Source organism: Hipposideros armiger, unplaced genomic scaffold, assembly GCF_001890085.2.
Source record: "Hipposideros armiger isolate ML-2016 unplaced genomic scaffold, ASM189008v1 scaffold_69, whole genome shotgun sequence".
Classification (NCBI taxonomy): domain Eukaryota; kingdom Metazoa; phylum Chordata; class Mammalia; order Chiroptera; family Hipposideridae; genus Hipposideros; species Hipposideros armiger.
This window is the reverse complement of record NW_017731419.1, coordinates 3,166,869-3,188,129: the sequence shown is the minus strand read 5'-3', so window position 1 is coordinate 3,188,129 and position 21,261 is coordinate 3,166,869. Positions and strand designations below refer to the sequence as shown.

General features: G+C 38.8%; 1 protein-coding gene across 1 annotated transcript in view; it reads right to left on the bottom strand.

Annotated features, from left to right (window-relative positions):
* The window catches only part of VRK1 (VRK serine/threonine kinase 1), a 50,482-nt gene that overhangs the window by 15,901 nt on the left and 13,320 nt on the right, over window positions 1-21,261 (bottom strand). The window contains exons 2-9 of the mRNA XM_019642457.1: window positions 14,926-14,995; window positions 13,940-14,027; window positions 8,997-9,105; window positions 8,787-8,879; window positions 6,659-6,791; window positions 5,751-5,871; window positions 5,401-5,459; window positions 1,263-1,441 (exon numbers count right to left, since the gene is read on the bottom strand). Of these exons, the coding sequence (XP_019498002.1) occupies window positions 1,263-1,441; window positions 5,401-5,459; window positions 5,751-5,871; window positions 6,659-6,791; window positions 8,787-8,879; window positions 8,997-9,105; window positions 13,940-14,027; window positions 14,926-14,995 (852 nt within the window). The remainder of the gene's footprint in view (window positions 1-1,262; window positions 1,442-5,400; window positions 5,460-5,750; window positions 5,872-6,658; window positions 6,792-8,786; window positions 8,880-8,996; window positions 9,106-13,939; window positions 14,028-14,925; window positions 14,996-21,261) is intronic.

Sequence of the window (21,261 nt, the reverse complement as noted above, 5' to 3'; positions counted from 1 at the left end):
CAATTCCCCAGCACTGTTCCCATCCCCCCATTTCCCCAATAAAAAAAAAAAGAAATCTGTCCTCGGCAAGAGGTATGTTTATCTAGGTATGCGAACTCTTAACTTGACTACCTTACTGAAAACTTCCACTCAGACCTCCATTTTATCCTCTTCATTTCAAAGCTGGATGTGGCTCTCAGCACACTTGTTGACCACAAAAATGGAGCAGATGCAATTAAGACAAAGCTTGCAGGGAACAAATGTTTATGGAGATACATGTGTATAATTTCAGATTCCGTGATGAAATTACAGAGACCTACTATTTGCTAAAAAGTCAAATTCATGATCCAATTTCAAAATTCCTAACTCCTTTGTAAGTTAGAAAGAATTACAAAAATCTTTTAATTTGCTGCTTCTTATTTTAAAGAGAGAAAATTTGTTTTTAGCCCTTTTTCTTATAGTTTGGAATATGAGATTTCCAAAGGAATCTACTGGAACTTACAGGGTTAACAACAGTTAAAACTGGGCAATAATGTAAAAAACATCTTTCTTCTAAAAGCAGTTTTCCTTTTCCGTATAAAGGTAGCTAACACATTTTATTAAATAATTTCAGATTAATAAGGGAAATCAGCTAGTCAACAATTAGAAATAACCAATAATAAGCAAGTTAATATATACCTGTAAAATCTAAATATTAGGGTGATACATGCCTACACAACACTTCTACCATAAAGTTCATTATTTCTTATTCCACTCCAAAAAATTAATCCCCTTGTATGCATGTATATAACTTTACATAATGAAATTTCTATAAAGAGTAAAATAATGTTCAAATGGTAAACACATCACACCAACAAACAAGAAAACTTTCAAGTGGTAATTTTTCAAATACCAATTTTCAAATGGTAAATACTCTGACCACACCAACAAACAAGGAAAAACTGAGAGACAAGATCGACCCTAAGGGTTCAGTTGGGGTAAGAGAACACACAAACTATGAATTGAGTGCCTGGTCAAAGTCTCTCTGCCAGATATTACAACCTCAAGTTAGGATCTTTTGAGAAATGTAATAACTTGCTACTGTATACATAAGAAATGTATAAATATTCATCTTCTACACAGTTTTCTGTATTGTAAAGAGTTTCCCTTTGTATAAGGGTGATAAATATTTACTTGACAAGCAATCTGATATTTTCTTTACTGAGCTGATTCACTTTACTAAAATTAGTATTTGTTGCAATAATCACAGGCAGTCCAAAGAATAATCCAAAAACAAAATTCACCTTTGTTACAGTTTTTGCTTTCAAACCTCCATTCTCCACAACGCCGAGTTCCAGTTTGCCGTCATCCTTACTTCCTATAGATTTTAATCCTTGCAAAAGAATATCTCGTAAATTTTGATAACGAGGTTTTTCAACATAGTCCAATAATTTCACTATTTCCATGTATTTAGCAATTTCATCTAAAAGAATAAGACAATTATTTTATAATTTTTTAATCATAAACACAACATATATCTCTTCTAAGAAAGTAATTTGTAGTAAGAGTAAAATTAGAATGCAAATGTATATCTTGTTAAAAGATGATTTTTTTCAATTACTTTTTCAATGAAAAGTATGCTTTTGAACTCAGGAATTGTCAGATTAAGTCAAACAAAAATATATTTTGAGATACAATGTAAAAAGCATTTTTGTAATAGTGACACAATAAGATAGAAGACAACTTAAAATTTAAACATGCACAAAAATAACTGCCATAATTTTAAAGCTATCAAAAAATACAAAAGGACCTAGAATAAAGATTATAAAGTAAAATGTGCTTAAATACAATGACTATTACAGCCATTTTTTTTCTTGCTTTATATAAATGAGAAATAAAACATAACAAAAACAGGTTGAAAAAGAAGCCAGGCCTGGTTTTCCCATAAAAGAAAAAAAATCAGCTTCTGAATGATAAAAGGTTTACTGTGCACTGAGGCAGAACCGTATCCATAAAAAGAAACCTTACTAGTGAAGATCAATACTTCTCAACATTTAAAAACTCATCTTTAGGCTCCCGACTCACACATGTGTAGCCCCAGACTAGCCCTTCCCAACCTCCAGATTTGTCCATACACTGTACACACAGTGGCTCTTGGATGTGTAACTGTCAGTTCAAACCCCAACAAATCTAAATGGAAACCGCTAGCCTGCCCTAAAACCTGCTCTCCGCATGGTTTTCCCTGTCTTGGTTACTGATAATTCCATCCTTCCAGCTCCTCAAGCCAAGCATCTTCTCTTCCCACACCCCACATCCTGTCAGTCAAGGCATCTTGTCATTCATACACACACACACACAACTCAAGTGTTTATTAAGCACCCACTATGTGTCACGCAGGATTCTGTATACTTGGGATACACGGGAAAAAAGAGACAACCCCCGCCCCCGATCGTCAACTTTCTCAGTCTGATAAAAGGGATCTGCAGAAAACCTAAAACAAACACCACCAAGCATGGGAACACATGGAAAGCTCTCCTCCTGAGACAGGAAAATGGCAAGGATGCGCACCTCCACTGCTCCCATTCAGTACGGCGTTCATGAGTGCTTTCACCAGGACAGGAGAGCAAGCGAGGCAACAGGAGGCACGGAGCGGAATGGGAGAGGAAACAGTTCATTCACAAACATCACAGAGGATGTAGGAAAGCCTAAGGCGTCTACAAAAACTACTAGGATAGGTAAACTTAAGGTCACAGGATGCAAGGGATGTACATAAAAATCTACTCTATTTCTATATGCTAACAACAAGCAATTAGGAAATGAAATTTTAAAAACATATCATATATATATATATACATATATATATATAGTCATGGGACGTGGAGTATAGTGTGGGAGTGGAATCAAGAGAATTGTAATAGATATGTATGATATTGGGGGGAAGTGGGGCGACGGATTGTGGGAAGGGGGTTGTCACTTCGAGGGGTAAAAAGTATAACTATTGCACTGTGTTGTACAGCTGAAACTAATTCTAAAAAATGTGTATTTCACAATAAAAAATAATTAAAAAGAAAAACATATCCCTTACAATAGCATCAAAAACAATGAAAGCTGGGCAAGATTTTTTGCAGAGAAAACTATAAAACACAGTTGAGAGCAATTAAGGGACACAAAATTGAACAGAAGATACCCCATGTTAGTCGACTGGGAGCCTCAATGGTAGGGAGATGTCCACACTCCCCAATTTGTCTACAGTCAATGTAATCGCACTCAAAGTTCCAGCCAACTGGGGATGGACAGGATGTGTGCGGAAATGACAAGGTGACGCTTAAATTTACATAGATGTGCAAAAGGCCCAAAATAGCAAGATACAGAAGTTTAAAGAACAATGCTGGAGGACTTAAACTACCAGATACCAAGACTTGAGACAAAGCTACAGTAATTAGGAACAGACAAAAAGGACAACGAAGAAGAGTCTGGAAACAGACCCACAGATCCACACGTGGAGAATCAAGACAAAGGTGGCCCCACAGGGGAAGAGCGGTCTTTTCAAGAAAGGCTGCTGGGTCACTGGATATAAATATGGAGACGGGGAAGAATTATGACTCTTCCTCATGTAATACACAATAATTAATTGCAGGTAGACTATACATCTACGTGTATAATTGGCAATCTGTAATTGTCAAAAATTGGTAATAATCCAACAGTAAAATAGATAAATAGTATATAAATACAGTGGAATACTATACAGAAATGAGAATGAACAAACTACTGCTAAATATGCAACCATGGGGTTCTGAGGACCTACTGTAATGGTGACTATGCTAATAACACAGTGCTGTATGCATTCACGTTCCTAGGAGTAGATCTTAAGCATTCTCACCATAACAATAAAGTTAACTATGTGAGGTGATGGGTGTGTTCATTATCTTGATCTTAGTAATCATTCTACAATGTACATCATCATGCTGTACACTTTAAAATACAATTATATTGTCAATTATTTCTTAATAATGTGAAAAATAAATTAAAACATCCAAAAAAGCCACACAACAATGGGAACGAATTTCACAAACACAATACTGAGAGAAAGCACAGGACTCTAACCGAACTATGACACTAATTCATTAGGGCGGGGATGTTTTTATCTGTTTTGTTCACTCTGATTCCATTTCCGTATAGCTCGAAAACAAATCTTTGGTGTTGGAAGTTAGGCTAGTGCTTCATTAGGCCAGAGGGACTGGCTCATGACTGGCAGGGATATGGGGGGATTCTGAGAAACCTATAACCTTCGGTTTCTTGATGTGGTTGGTAGGTTGCAACTTTAAATAGCATAAGGTCAGAGTAGACCTCCCTGAAAAAGAGACAATTAAGTGAAGGCTTGAAAAGGCTTCTAAATATATCCAAACCGAGCACTTCTCACGACCTCCACTGCTACCTCCATGGCGTGGACTGGCGCGTGGACTGTCACAGAAGCCTGCTGCCCTGCTCCTGCTGACGCCCTGCCTTGCTCCTTTAGCAGTCTACCCTCAAAACAGAAACTAGGGAGATGTCCCTAAAGATAGCCAGCTCATGTCACTTTTCTACCCAAACCTTACACTCTTGCTCAAAGGAAAAGCCAAAGCCCTTACGATGTTCTAAAACAGCGGTTCTCAACCTTCCTAATGCCGCGTCCCCTTAATACGGTTCCTCATGTTGTGGTGATCCCCAACCATACAATTATTTTCGTTGCTACTCTATAACTGTAATTTTGCTACTGTTATGAATCGTCATGTAAATATCTTTTTGTTTTCCGATGGTCTTAGGCGACCCCTGTGAAAGAGTCGTTCGACCCCCAAAGGGGTCGCGACCCACAGGTTGAGAACCATTGGTCTAAAAGGAGGCATTCCTCAAATACACCAGGCACTTCTGTTCCTTCAGCCTTGAACTCTCTTCCCCAGATTTCCACAGAGTTCACTCCCTGTCTCCTTCCTACAACTGTTCAAATGTCACCTCCTCAGTATGGCCATCACTGCTCAGGATATTTAAAATTCCAATCCCCTTCCCCACTTCACTCCAGAATTCTATTCCCTGCTGCCTTCTTTTTTCCACAGTACTAACCACATGATATACCATAACATTCACTCATTTGTTTACTGTCTGTCTCTCCCAACTAGAGTGTTAGATTCATGAGGACAGGAGTTTGGGTTTTGTTCACTGGTGTATCCCTAGTACCTAGGAGGGTCCCTGGCACACAATAAAACTTCGATAAAAGCAATGAATAACTGAATGAAGCTCAGGTATCCATGTAGCCTACTTCTGAAAGGGAGGTGTTTTGTGATGAGCAGGCCCCATACAATGATTACACCTAGACTCTTACATTAAGGGATATTCCTTGGACATCATGAATTTTTTTTTCTCCCAGAAAACAAAATCCCTGTGAATATATAAGAAGTCTTTTCCTACCTGGCTTGTTTTTCTCAGGAAAACACTTGTCCATCAAGCCTGCAATATTTTCTCTGTATCTGTTAAAAATTAAAGAATGAGTCACTGTTTGAAGCTTGATGCCATAGAAAATTAATATTTAATACCAGTAAACAGCACATGTAGCAGCACTGTGCTACATCCTAAACGTGCTTACAGTCTTCTAAAATAAACTGAACAAGGGATTAAGGAATCTTACTGCTTAACACACATTTTCTGGTGTCTACATTAGTATCCGTGAAAACTACAGCTCCAGTACAGAAATTCTGACTGAAAAACATTTGCCTTATCATGAGTTGGCCCAAAATAATTTATTGTTAAGTCTCCTTTACCTCATTTTGGAATCTCTAACATATTTGGGATCTTTCAAATTGTCCTCCCACGGAAGATGGCCACTAAGCCACTGGATCATACAATATCCAAGTATTTCCAAGTCACCACGCCTCGATGGGGCTATGAACACAAAAGCAGCAGGTTATGCACACTGAAAGAACTGTTAAGGTATAAGTTCAAGTATATGTAAAGCAATGAGGTACCACAGCCAACTCTATAGTCTGACTTATCTTCATAAAATTTTGGCTACATTTCATAAAAGTATGAAATATTGGGCAGTATAAAGGAAATAATCTATCTCCAACAATAACTTACTTTAAAACCAAAATCGTCAAACTCTAGAGTTTCAAACTGAGACTACTCATCTAGGAAATTATATTATAAAACAATGCCACATTTCGTATTGCCCTTAAGATATTAAAAATGCCATGAGCTATTGTGAGGGCCAGAGAGTTGGGGGTTTTAGCCCCACACCCCTACCCCAGTGTTGGGCACAGAAAAAAGAAATGACTGCTGAAGCAACAGGCTGACCTAACAGGTGACAAAATAGAAGTTGACCTGTTACAAAGCTGTAACTGCATAAGAAATTTACAGACTTTTAGGCGGACAGAAAAACCCACATTCCGATTAAGCTAAATGTGACCAAAAAAGGAATCCTCACTGCAGCTGACTGACCCATCTTCACTGCTAAAACCGCAGTATCTCTGAAGCTGGGCTGGAAGACGGGGACAGGGACACAGACGGCCTGGCTGCATAACTGTGCGGCTCCGGCCTCCCGCTCCGTTCCCACCCCACCTCGCCTCTTCGATCTTAATCTACTCATTTTTCAAGCAATTGAGAACCGTGTGAGAATTAGGTTGAAAACATTAGCTATGGACATCTTGTTCATCTTGTGCAGCTGACGTACCCACACCATTGTGTGCGTCGATGCTGGTGAATTCAAGAGTGCCATCGTGACATCTTCTGGGGTCTTCTTTGTACTCTTTATGGACTCCCTCTGGGCAGTATCGATAAGCAAGGCCATAATCTACCAAGTACACCTAGAAATTTCCAAGCACCAAGACAAATTGAAGCCAGAATGACTGCACATACTCCTTGAAAGGCCAGAAACAAAACGCTGTCATTTGCGGGTGAATTCACTATAAGACCATAATACCATAGCACCCCAAACGCGTTAGGTCCTACGTGCAAACAACAGCAAAGACTTAATTCTGAAAGACTTTTTATTCAAAGGAAGACTTTAGATGACTATGCGGCTATAGTCCAGGCAGTATCACCTGATGCTGTGGATTTTATTTAAATAAATTGGGTTAACACCCGTAATTAACCTTGTCTCCTCAACCTAAGCAAGGATTATAAACCTCACGTTTTTTCTTAGTCTAAAACACAACTGAACATGGAGCAGGCCGTCAATACTTGTTGTGACACCGCTGCCACACTTGAGTATAAGACTGCTGGCTTAGTTGACACGTGATGTATTAGCTGTCTTCTAGTCCTATGCTTTTTCACTTGTAAAATTATCAAATATCAATTCATTTCATAAAAATATTTCACAGGTTATAAAAATGATCTTAAGAACTTTTAGATGAGGCTTTTACCTACATTTAAATGTTATTTTTAAAATTCGCCTTCATAATTAAAACTACATTTTAATATGATACACACATCTGCGGGCATGTACACGCCCACATCTGATTAGCACGCAAAGCTAATAAAGTCGGCTTTCCCCTATTCCATGGCCTCATACTGCATTTCCAGCTCTGGGTCATGTCTCACAAATACATGCAGTTAGTCACAAGTGGGAACCGAAGTAAAAATATGGGCATGATCCACACATACATCTAATATTAGAAAAATAATTCCATTCAAAGGATATGCCCAAAGAAAAAGACCTGTAAAAATATTTCCACATAAACGAAAGGCAGCCTGTTTTATAGGTTGTATTTTTAGTTATAAGTCCAGTCTATTCCAATTAATGGAAACCTTATCATTTAAGCTCTTGGCTATGTTTTGTTTGTTTTTAACCTGAAAACATCTAAAGCAAGATGGCTGGAAATCCTGTGATTGCCTTTAAGATTTCTCCATTAGCATGCTTTAGTGAACCTTTTTCTGTCACGTGTATACAGATCCCTTAGGGCCACCATAACGGAGGTGGGGGAGGGGAAGCAAACACATGAGATGACAGAAAAAGAAAGAGACGACAAAAGAAAAAAGGAAAAATGAAGCAAGAGGAAGTTGAAGACAGGTCTGAAGAAAAGAAAAATGAAGCATGGACTATCGACATGAACACATTCACAACGCCTAAATATTCTTGTCTCAGATGAGATCCAGTAAGAACAGGAACACACGTGGAGCAAGGACAGTGGCCCGACAATAAGAGTCAGCCAAACCTTACTTAGGAAAACCACAGAACAAGCTACAAGAAAACTGTATAGATCCCGCTACTCCAACTAAATTAACCCAAATAAAGGTAAAATAACATTAGCTTTTCTCCTTTCCTTAAAAAGTAAAAATTACAAAGTGAATGGAACTAAAAAAAAAAAAAAAAAAGCACATTTAAATTCCAAACACTAAGGGTATACAAATTTAGACAGCTAAGATATTTCCGTAAACCAATTGATTTGAATAATCAACATGTTAAAGACCAAATTTTCCAAGTAACAGAACACTTACACTTGATGGATTTCTTGAACAAAGGAAATAAAAAAAATGACAAAGCAGACAGGCAAACATAATTCACTGGAGCACTATATAATTTTAAGCTTCCACTCCCAAATAGCTATTTGAAATTCATTTTGTATCACAAGCACTTCTGAATATTATTTAGGGCAAAATAGCCAACTTGATAAAGTGCCAAACAAATCACATCAAAAATGCAGAATGTTAACTAGATAAAAATGTCAAGAAGAAATATTATTATTACCATATCTACTTTAAAAAGTAAAACTTCTGCATGGGTTCGAAAGTTCAAAGCAACCATATTTGTTTTCAAACAACAGGTTTTTAAATAGTAGAAATTAAAGTTACAAAACTACCTGGTCAGGATTCTTGCAGCTCAGAAGAAGATTTGAGGCCTTTATATCTCCGTGTACATACTCATGCTCGTGAATATATTCCAGAATATCCAGCTAGGAAAGCATCACACAGAATTAATTAATGCAGTACCACACACCGACCAGCAGAGGGCCGAGATTCAACCCAGTAGCTTTACTGGATTAAAAACAAGAAGCGTGTAGCTCACATACAATTCTTAAGCTTAGCTGCAAGACAGTTTTCCGAGAAAACCTTTTGGCATTTGCTTCATATATTTTCTGAAGGTCACTCCCAAAGCGATCTATTACCATAAACCTGTAACTGAAGACAAACAAGAAAAGTCAATGAACAAAATATAACTGAGGAAAACCTACTTTTCAAGGAGCACTCCCCTTCCAAAGTAGTTTTTCAAGGCAATGTTTAGGAAGAAAGAAAAAGACAAACGTTTAAAACAATTTCTTCTAACTAGAATTCTCAAGAGCTGAGAGGGCTTTCGGAGGGCTTTGCCCTGGTCTCAGATAGTGACATGCGACAATGACAATGTTCAATTTAAAAGAATGCCCACAGACAGAACCCAGCAGAGTCCTTCACAGTAAAGACAAAACAACCTGAGTAACAAAGACACCACTGTTTTTTTCTCATAGTAAATTTAATTTATGTTTCTGGATATTAGTCCCTTCCTGTGGCTAATTTTCTCTATTTTTAAGGCATATTTTAACAGTATTACTACCATTCTATTAAAATCAAATCTGTCAAGAGATGCTCTAACAATAGCTAAATTCAGTCACATCGCTTAAATGGTGTAAAAGGATTGTATATTAAATATTCAATGGACAAGATTTGGGGAAGAAGAAATATTCTGGAAAAATGTGAAGATTTTTGGTTTTACCACAAACCAAATATGTTGCCTTTACTTCTTTGGGACCCAATTTCCACAGGCATCAAATGAAAGAGTGGGCCCACATGCTTTCTAAGGCCTTTCGTAGCACTCATGTTCTAAAATTCAATAACCATGTGCTGTATTGCAGTGCGGACTGAAAAGCATCACCCAGTTGCAGAAACACGGTTCATCTGCTCTGAGGACACCTGTCTCTTTATAACGTTCTCCAGGTTCTGACTTGTCCAGTTAAATCACTCAATAAATCAATAAAAACCAAGACCACACTCAAAATGTATCAAAGTATCTTGTAATGGGGACAAGACTAACAATCATCATAACAGCAGCTGGCATCTTCTGGAGCTTGGTCCTGAGCACGGCACCATTCCAAGCACTTCAGGTGTGCAGTGCACCCCCTCACATCACCCTTACGGGGCAGGTGCTCCTAGGAGCCCCGTTTTACAGCAGAGGAAAACTGATGAAAAGTAATTTGTCCTCTAGTAACTGGTGGAGCTATGCTTTTGACCACTACACTAAACATACGAAAGCAAATGTCCATAGGACACAAAAATCCCACCTGTGTGTTGCAGGCTTCTAAGATACAAATAACAATATGACAAATTCAATAGGGAGCTAACGTTAAAAAACAACATGGCAAATAAAAAATCCAGAATTCTATCCATTTTTTAACTGGAAGAGAATTACAGATCATCTCGTCTGAACATTTTAAAATAAATAATTAATGTCTACGGAGGTAAAATGATTTGTCCAAAGTTATACAGTTAGTGGCAAATTTATTCATTCATGTAAGATTTTCCAGTACCCTGACCTCTCAGATAGTAACGAGGGAACAATAATTTGACTGCCTGATTTCCTTTGTACAACAGGTTTTCAAAGACTGAGGGATGAGACCAAGGAGAGAGACAGACAGAGAGAGAGAGACAGACAGAGAGAGAGACACACACCTTTGGGTTTTATTTACAAATAAGTGTGTAATTATTATAAATATATGGGTAACAAAAATACAACCTCTGCTGACAGTCTGAAAGAGGGCTAAAACACAAGTGCTTAATTCAACATAAGATCTATTAATACATCCCATTCAGTAGTTCTTTGTTTATATTCATAGATCACTCCACACCTCTCTATAAACAATCCCTTCATCACCTCTCTATTTCTAAATTATACACAGCAACTGAAGCATGATTCTGTACATTGCATCGAAATTTTTACCACATTCTTCTGGGGAGACATTTCTACCACTGAATAGTAAAATGAAAGTTATTTCTAAATAACTCCTCTGAAGTAAAACCATAGATGTATACATTCCTGGAAACTCATATAGAACAACGCTAATAATGGGAATGTATAAATCAGTATAAATAATTTAATAATAATAGCACATAACGCTTTTACGATCCTGACACTGTTCTAAGTACTACAGACATATTAATTCAAATGAGTTACAGGGGAAAGTAAGGGTTTCTGGCAGGAGAGCAGGGCTAGAACAATTTTTCTATATCTTTACTTTTGTAAGAACCAAAATGATTATTTGTTAAGAGCTTCAACCTAAACAGCAAATCAATACCTTAGAGGTGATGAATGCCTCCTTTCAGGAGACACTTCCAGCAGCTTCATGTTACAAAAGAAACAGGCTGAGAGGTAAGGTAACCACTAGTAAAGGGTGAGTTACGAAGTAAGCTCCAGTGTGTCTGCCTCCAGAGTCTGACTACAGCATCCTCTAGACCCTGCAGGAGTTTTCTCCTGCAAGGCTCCTGTCAGTTAGCTTCGAGTCACCCTTCGATCGCCACCATCTCTCCAGGACCTGCTCACTTCACAGGAGCCACACACACACAAGCCCTGTTTAACTGGCTCAGTGCCAGTTATCACAAAATAGGTGATAAGACTGGATAAGCTAAAATGTGCTATGGCAATGTTGACATGTTGACAACTTTAAGAAAAGGCACCATTCTGGAAGGAGGGAAGGAGGGGAGGGGAGGGGAGGAAGGGAGGAGAGACTATGATGGGATTGTAGCTAACATCTCCTGAGCACATACCATGTGCCAGAAAACCCCCCTTACGATTTACATGTTTTCATTCCATCTTCACAATAACTCCATAAAGTATTATCCCACCTTACAGGTGAGGAAACATGAGAAACTGAAAGTAACTAACCCAGAACCACACCTGATGCAGTCGAGTGTAACCCAGTCCATGTTTAGGTTTTGTGACGTACTTTTTTGTTGTTTAAAAAAAGTAGTTTATACTACAATTCTGGAAGGGGGAGAAAAACTTTGTTATTCCAACTCCAAAATGCTCCAGCCCCAGCCACACTTCCCTTCCAATTATCTCTACAAAATGTGATTTTTGATAACATGATGTTTCTTAGCCATACAACGGCTGCAGACCCGAGTATAATCAAATGTATCTGCTTTCTAGCAAATCACCTGTAAAGGGTTTCCTGCCCAAGTCCCCTCTTCCTGGGCTCCACATACACCATGTAAACCAATTCTCAAATGCCACTTTCGCCCTCAGCTCACTGTCTCCCGTGCAAGGGCTTCTGGCTGGCTGCTACTCGGAGGTTCCCGACTGCTCTTTCCTCCACAGGTCTCCATCATCTGCCCCAGTCTTTCTCAAGGTGATTTCCTTCTCTCTCATGTGCATGCCCCTTCCTTTGCTACTGAAAGATGGCGGGGAGGCCACACAGCAGGCCAGGAGCCTATCCTGTCCCTGTGCTCACATTACTCTCCCACTTGAGATGCCACCCTCCCCTTCAATAGTTTTCTAAACCAGCAGCTCTTAACAGCTGAGGAATTAAAGACGCCTTTGAGAGTAGAAACCTAACACATGTGTTTAACATGTATTCTAAGAGCTTTACATTTTACCTCCTTATTAAGTGAATAGCTGTTCCTTTATTTCACAGATGAGGAAATTGAGGCAAAAAGGAAGAACTTACCCAGCCACACACATTTTAAGGAGCTAAACAGAGACTTGAAACCAGGCAGTCTGGCTCCGGAATCCTTGCTCTTAAATTACTTAATCAAACCTTGATCTATACTATTTCTCCAGAAAATTTCATAAAAATATAGAACCTTGTTCCAGCAAAACCATATGTAACAAAATGTCATGTATCATTTCAGAGATGCATGGGTTCCAGGAGAAGCATTTCCAAGGGAACAACGCTGGCCACCCACCAGCACGGACCCCCCGCCCACCACCTTCCAGAGCGCCAGTCTGCTCAAGCATTCCACCCTCTTCTGCTCGCTCGGCCACGTGATTCACCACACTGATCAGTATGATCCATCTGGCCAGCGACCAGTTTAAGAATGATCACCCACAAAACTGTCCAAGAAGACACAACAGGAAGTCTGCCAAAGGCCTCCAGGGAACGGTTTCCTCACCGGGAAAGTGGGGCTCACCAGAAGCAATACGGTTTTCTTCTGTGGGGCACAGTCTGCATGTGAAGCCTAGAAACGGGCTCGAGACCACACAGTGGGGAATTAACAGAGAGCAAGGCCAAGGTGAGGAGGGCAGGGGACAAGGTGAAGGAACCTAGGCCTTGCTGACAACTTAGGAGAGCTGAGTCCAAGTGTTCCTTTATGTGCAGGTGAAAGCATTCAATCCCCATTCCAAACAAAGTCTACTCTTCAAATCTCAGCTACCAGCCTTACTCCATGGACTGCCATTCAAATATTTAAAAAGTATCAAGTATGCATCACACTACTGGAGGTTTTCTCCAACTCAACTATGCCAGTAACCTTCTCTCCATTCTCCTAAGACCCAAAAGAGTCAGAATCACACAACTTAGCACTGAACTGTTCTAATCGTTTCATACAAGTTTCATGGTACTTTTTTCTCACCCATAAAGAGCAGGACTCTGACGCGGCTGATTATATACCTAATATGAAAGAGCAAACCGAAGCCTGAAGGGCTTCCTTTTACATAAAGGGCATCGAGTTTTTTGTTTGTTTGCTTGTTATTCTTAAGGACAAAATTGCAGAGCGCACTGGCTCTGTTCCGACTTGTCCACTGGGTGCAGCCGGTAGTCAGCGGTCTGTACAAGTCTCCAGATGAGAGGCGTTGCCATTATAATGGGGCGCTGCAGCCTATGGCCATGGAGAGCAGAGGCAGCCGTAACGCCTGGTTCACCTCCGCTGCACATATTCAGGAAAAGGCCTGGCAGGATGGTAGGTGCTCGGTCAGTAATTCCTGACTAAACCAAAGGCACAGTGAATGCTCAAAAAAGTGAGGAGAAAAACAAAACATGTATATTTTTACCTTTTTCCATTTTTATCATGTAGACCAGACCCCCAATACTTAGGGACACCCAGGTACTTCAGTTTATGGGTGCGAATCCATTTCTGAACTACAAATTAAAACAGATGCTTGTGATTTCAATTCTGTTAGACATAATCTTTTACATCATTAAGAGCAAAATGTGCTTATACATGTAATAAGATTTTACTTTTATTCATTAAAAAGAAAGTAAACAGTACACTATAGTAAATAAGAAGTAATTCAAAGCATGTTTATTCACCCACAGTATTTTGTTACCCTGCCCTAAATATTGTCTTTACAATGAAAAATCTGCAAAAAAACATTCTTTAAAAAAATCAAACCACAGTACTGCGACTGTAATTAATATCCCTAATTCTGTAAATGTGTACTTGCTTCCTCAGACAGACTTTCTACTTACCCAATGTGAAGTTTTTTTTACCTCATTCTGAAAGTCCTCAACCAGGAAATCAAGCTCTAGGAAAAATGGAAGGCTTCCTAGAGAGATGGCTGAGTCTATACCATCCAACCAGGAGAGTCCTTGGACTTGCTGGGGGGCGGGGGNACGACGGGACGACCAGAGTGGCTAGAAGAGGCCTCACTCTCTACCTTGATAGTCTGTTCTATTTCATCAATCACGGCACCCTCACCCTCATCCCAGGTAATGTTCTCCAGAGTTGAGAAAAATACTCAAAGATTTGGAGATCGCTGAGCCACACTCATGGATTAGTGTTCTTAATTTTTAACAACATTTCCTAAATCATATATCATTTAACTTTATTCTTAACTTTATATATCGAAACAGGTGAAATCTTGTAACAAACCCATTAAGAGATAATTCTTTCATACAAATCTCATTTAAATAAAATATATTTATAAAGTAAAAATTCAAGAATAGCAATATAAGATCGAATGCTCCAGTCTTGGCTTAAACAAACAAAACAAAAACGATGGTCATGTTAAAAGAGCAAACATGTTGTATTGCTTACTTTGCTCTGGTTTGGCAGCTCGCTGGTAGAACTTTAATTCAGTAAAGAGAGGTCCATTGTCACTGGGTTCCTTGAAAATAGGAGTCAATTAGTACTAGCAGTAGTTAAAATTACTAAGTTATTTTCAGTGAAACTTCAAAAAAGAAAAACAAATCACTCTTTCTTTCCAAACAATGTAATTCTGATACTTAACTTTATAACTTTAATATTAAGTCAAACTGTTTAGACATGTTTTAGATATTCTCAGAATAGTCTGTCTTATATTTCTCTCCAGTTCCAATTTTGTAAGTGATAAATTATACAAAATTAGATGTACAGCTCAGTCATCACAGAAGTTGAAGAAAAATCTTTAAACTTACTTTTATCTTTATTAAGTTTTCTCTTAAGCAAAGATCAGCAACCATATTAACTATTTCCCCAAGAAGCTACACAACATTCCTGAGATTTCATAAAATTTCAATACCTGATGTAACTAATTAGTGGCACAATCCCATTCCTTTCCTGTTTCTCGTTACAGTTATACACAGTTTATCAGGACGGGCAGACACCGACCTCATCACAAAGAAGAGTATTCTAGAACTCCAGAGTGAGCCAGCAGTCCATTTAACTGTGTCCTTCCCTTTCTGACACCGATTCCCACGTCTTCCAAACTAAGAAGCCTACAAGTTACTTCCCACATGATAATTTTAAATCAAGAGGAAAACGGAGCTCAGTAACAATTGTTTCCCACCAGTTTTACTGGACTACATTTCACATTTTAAGAGACCTTAAATTATTTGCAAAGAGGCATACACGAATATACTCACAAAAAGGTATTTGACAAGCAAGAAGTATCAACCTATCGGGGGTTTTGTCTTGTTAAGTAAATATGAAAGGGTGGGAAAGATCTTACAATTTTGTGGAGTTTTTAAATAGTAAATTTTGTCTGATTAAAACTGGTTAATGTCTACTTAATGTTTAATATTATGTTGGTATTATCTTCTTTATTGAGAATCTGAGGAAAAGCAGTGAAAATTTCAAACCAGAAAGCTAACATTTCTAAACTAATTTTAGAATGGCCTTTCTTTTAGGAAGTATAGGAAAAATTTTATTTTGGACAAAATATCTGTGTAGCTGGAGTTCAAGGATCAGTAAACAGTAGGAAAGTGATAAATGAGGCCTATTACCTTAACTGAGAGAATATTTGTGAAAATAGTTTTCAGCCACTGAAGGTACTTTTTGCAAATAATTAAAATGTTTTGGGTTTTTGTTTTTGTTTTTGTTTTCATTCAAGATACCCTCCCTGTCATAGAAGCTAATTTTACTCCTTGAGGTTTAAATAAACCACTCTATACACACAGTTCTAGTATCTCAGTTTCTTGACAATCAGGAAAATAGGAATCCCAAGTTAAAGTACTCACAGGGAAACCGATAAGCCAATCTGCAGAGTCGGGCAGGACCCACTCAAGACTGAGTATTCCACAGCAAATGGGTAATACACGGCACTTGGATCAGAGCCTGAAAATAAGCCTGCCTTACCTGCTACAGGTAAGTAGGCTTTTCAGCCCAGCCTCGGGAGAGACTGGAATACAAGGGTTTGGCATGTCATCATCACCTCTTAAGTGGAAACTAACCAAGATACTAAGGTGCAGGGGCCAAATCCTAATTTGCAGACTCAGTACCCCAATGTTTGCCATATCGGGTGGCTCCGTTCATAGCAGCAGTGGTAGCTAGACAGACACTTGTGCATGTCTAGAGCCTGGGGCCGGAGAACAGGCCTTCAACATGGCGTTAAGAGACTCAGTGTAAGGAATGAAGAAAGAAATGGAAATTCAAGAGAAGGAATTTGGGTACAGTTCCTCTCCAAAAGCTAACTTTTAGAATAGCTCATTAATATAATTCAGGTTTGAAAGGGGTTTTCCTAAGACAAATCCTAGCTTATTACCCACCAGTATAAAATTCTGATTTATTCAGTTTCAACCTATGTCATATCAACTTTAATTTTCAAGCTTTCCTTCAGGCAATAATTTATTAAACTTATAATAATGAGAATCAACCTATATAAATCAGGCTATTATAATGAAAGCCTCACTACAATGAAGGCTCTCTGAGCTCATTTCATACTTCTGCAAATCCAGCAAAATTCCATTATAACAAAATAAAGGAGCTACTTCCTTGGCATTGCACTCTAGCCAAAGCTAGCTATTTCTGTTGAAGAAACTACCTTAACTCATAACTAAAATTTTATTAACATATTTCAAATCTAAAATACTTTGCCAACTCTATAATAGCCAAGATTTAGAAAAGAAATCAGGACTGACATTTTAACTAGAATATCACTAAACGTTCCTTTAAGACTTTTAAGTGTCAAAATGAAGATGACAACAGAAAAAAAAATTAAAATGTGATATATTTCAATGGCACCATCTAAAAGCAACTGGCTGCCATTTAAAAAGGAAGCAGTATAAAGTTTCTCCTTCCTACCAAGAAATTATGATATATGAGTTGAAAATTCCAGTCACTTCTCATAACATCAGTGAGGGAGCTTCAACATCAGTCTGCAAACTTCTTTCCAGGGAACTTCAAAATACAGGTTTAATCAGTTCATACCGGGAAGTGACCACGATATAAAGAACTTCCAGGACACAAGATGCGAAAGCCTGACCACCCCATCCAGCTCTGCTAGTAGCTCACTGACATGACCACAAAGGTGAGTGTAACTGAAAGAACTAATTATTATCAAGTCAGTTAACAAGAAAACTCCCAAAGGAGAATTTTTTCTCCTTGCATTATCAAACTTATTATTTCCAATTTCCCATTTCCGCCTGCACATGTACTTTACTAAAATAAAAGGCTGATGGGGTCTCTTAGTTGTCTAGAGGCAGAGAGTACAAATTTTCCATCTCTGGAGACCCAGCACCACGACTGAGCCAAGGCTGCTCCCGGAAGTCAATAAGGAGGAAGACCCTAAGGGAAACCACACACACTCATCTGGCAGAAGAGAGATTATGCTGAGTATTTACCTAAACATCTATCTTGAATATGTATGCCTCAACTTCCTTTCAAAGCCAATGGTAAGAAATGTGTGGATTAACTGCATGGAGCTCCTTTATAGAGCAGACATGCATATTGCAGCTACTAAGATTTGTGACAGGTGCTCCACAGGAGGCCCAGCCAGAAGCACAGGGTACCTGCAGCCCCCTACTGAATAAAAAGGTCCCCAAATGCAGATAAACACGAGCATGCGTACATGGTTCCACTGGAAATAACTACAGTGCTCTGTGCGCCAGACCCTACCAGTGATCTCAACCTTGATGCACAAGACACCTCTGGGGAGCTTTACTAAAAACACCAGTGACCAGGCTGTGCATCCAGAGGCTCGGATTAGACTGCACACATGGAGGTGAGAACCACTGTTTGATATGCTACTACATTATTAAGTCTATATGTCGCATTAAAAAGCAATTTGCCTTTGATTATTTAACATTTGCTGAGGTGTTTTTTTCTCTAAAGATAAAATACATGCTCATTTTAGAAAATTTGGAAATAGTTTGACATATTTTCTTCACACACATAGCTATTTTATAAAATTACCTCTGGGGCCAGCCGAGTGGCGCGATGGTTAAGAACTGGCTTGGGACGCCAGAGGGCCCCGGTTCGGATCCCACATATGAGGGCCAGTGACACTGCCCTCCACAGCTAAGATGCTGAACAACAGCTGAACCCGGAGCTGGGCTGCTGTGAGTCGCCGGCGACGCGTAGGCTGCAGTCCCCTGCTGCAGTGGGTTGCCATGGGCTACCGTGTGTAGCCAGCAGCCAGCGTGAGCGGCCAGCAGCCGCAGTGAGCGGCCGTCCAGAAGCCGGCGACTGATCTGCCTCGCCCGGGAAGAGCGCAATGATGGTGCCAACTTGGGCCAGTGAAGCAACGTCCTCCACAACTAGACTGAAGAACAAAAGGACAGCAACTTGTCCGTTCCCCTTCCCCCAATTCCCCAGCACTGTTCCCATCCCCCCAATTCCCCAATAAAAATCTTAAAAAAAAAAAATTACCTCTGTACTATACTTTGTTATCTTCCTTTTTATTTAGTAATTATGGAATTTCCCAAAAGAGTAGTTCCTGTTCTTTGAAAGCATGACTTTTACTAGCCCTCGGTGTTTTATATGGCAATAGTTCAGATTTTATGTGGAAAGATCTGATATTCATTTTACGTTTATATTTGAACCATTTCAACTTTTAATATTATAAAGCTCTGAGAATAAAAGCACTGCAGCACAGTAATGGACCGAGTTCTGCCATAGCAGGCCACAAGTGAAGGCAAATTATGAACGGGACTACTCTAACAGGCATACACAAGAAATGGAAATGGGTGGAATTAAGAAGTTAAAAGGTGGGGCTGGCCGAGTGGCTCAGTTGGTTAAGAGCTCACTCAAGAGTGCAAGCTCTGAGTAACAGTGGTTCGATGCCTGGCACAAGCTGAGCTGCCAACAAGCGGAGGGATGGCGCAGCTTAAAAAAAAAAAAAAAAGAAGTTAAAAGGTGGTGGGAATTATGGCTAAAAAGTCTTCAGAAGAATAAAACGGGCACTTAAAGAAAACAACGTTTAAAACAAGGCCCTCATCATGAAATAACTTAAAATCTAGTTAGGGAGATAAAATACACACATAAAACACTAAAAACAACTAATAGCACAAGAAGGATATTAGCACGTGAAATTGTAAAATAAATGGAATAGAATGAGTGCTACAGGCGATTAAAGGAGCTCAGAAAAGACAGGTATCAGGGAAGAAACAAGCCAACAGCAGTCACTCAAGTCTCCCTTTTCGAGGGAAGAGAAAATCAATAATATTGTTTTGTTTATGGCATTCTTCCCAGATCACAGACAAACTACGACATTGAAAATGTTACTGAAATATTAAATGCAGAAGAGAAATCAACTGAATATTTATCATCGTCCTAATTACAAAGAGAAGGCTAATGGAAACAGAACTAAATTAGGAGGCAGGAGAGGCAGAGGACTGAACTAGGTTTGATAACCAATGGCTTTAAACGTATAAATGTAAACTAATTTGCTACCTTTAGCAGTTAGGAAATACTTGTTATTACACATTTTTTCCCATAACTGTAAGTTAAAAAGGTAGTACAAGTAAAGTTACATCAAGTCACAATTACAATACACAGAATTACCCATAATGAAGACTATCATAATGCTAAAATAAAACACAATTTAAAGAAGCTCAGGGTATGCAGAAGAAAGACGACATGGTTCCCACAGCAGTCCCACCTACAAGATATGGCACAGGCACACTTTCCTTCCAAGACCTGGAAACTACTGTGCAGATTAACCAACTGCAAAGCAGTCAGAAGTGACCAAATTTTTTGAGCCTCAAGATTATGAGAGGTCAAAAGGGGACCTCTTGCTTTCTTCTCGCAATGGAAACTTTTTAAAGATGCTAAGAAGAAACTAATCCTACCCATAGATTTTAATATTTTAATTTGTTGTATCAAAGACAAATGCAGATAATATTCTGCAATCCATGCAAATGACCCAATTTAACAGAATTTTTGTTCCTCTGATTTAGCAACAAAATGATTATTTCAAAAGGAACATTATTCTACAAACAAGAAAGAAGAAAATTCCAGAATGAAAGGTCATGAAGAAAAGTGAAATGTCAGGGCAAACACACAAATGACACACACTTTAAAATCATCAACTTTACTTCCACTGCAGGCGTGATGGAGTAACGGGACCAATTAGCCTCCCACTGTAAACAAGTATAAGAGTGGACAAAACATAGGAAATTGCTCCTTTCAGGCAACAGACCACGCGGGCAGTACAGAACAGTGACCTCTAACAGCCAGGAAACAAAGTGAGCCCCATGACAGATAAGCCCCAGCTTTCTTTATAGAGGCACAGGGGTAAAAAGGAAGCGGCCGAGGGTACTGTGGGGGGCAAATGGGGAGACCAAACACAGTGTTCCAACAGCCCTGACACCAAAACCAAACAAGGTGATTCGAAATGTTTTTAAATTTAAAGATATTAGGAAAAAAATTAAAGACCAATATCCCTCATTAACAAAGGCGTAAAACTCCTTAACAAAGTATTAACAAGTTAATTCAAGCATTATGTAAAAAGCATAATACACTATAACTAACTGGGGTATATGTTAAGAATACAAAGTTTGTTCAGCGCTCAAATATCAATATAACTGTCACATTAGTAGAATAAAGGAGAAAAATCCTATGATTCACTTCAACAGATGCAGGAAAAGCATTAAAAAAATAAATAGCCCAACTACAGACTGGGATAAAGTATTTAAAAGACACATCTGAAAAGGTACTTGTATCCAGAACCTTTCT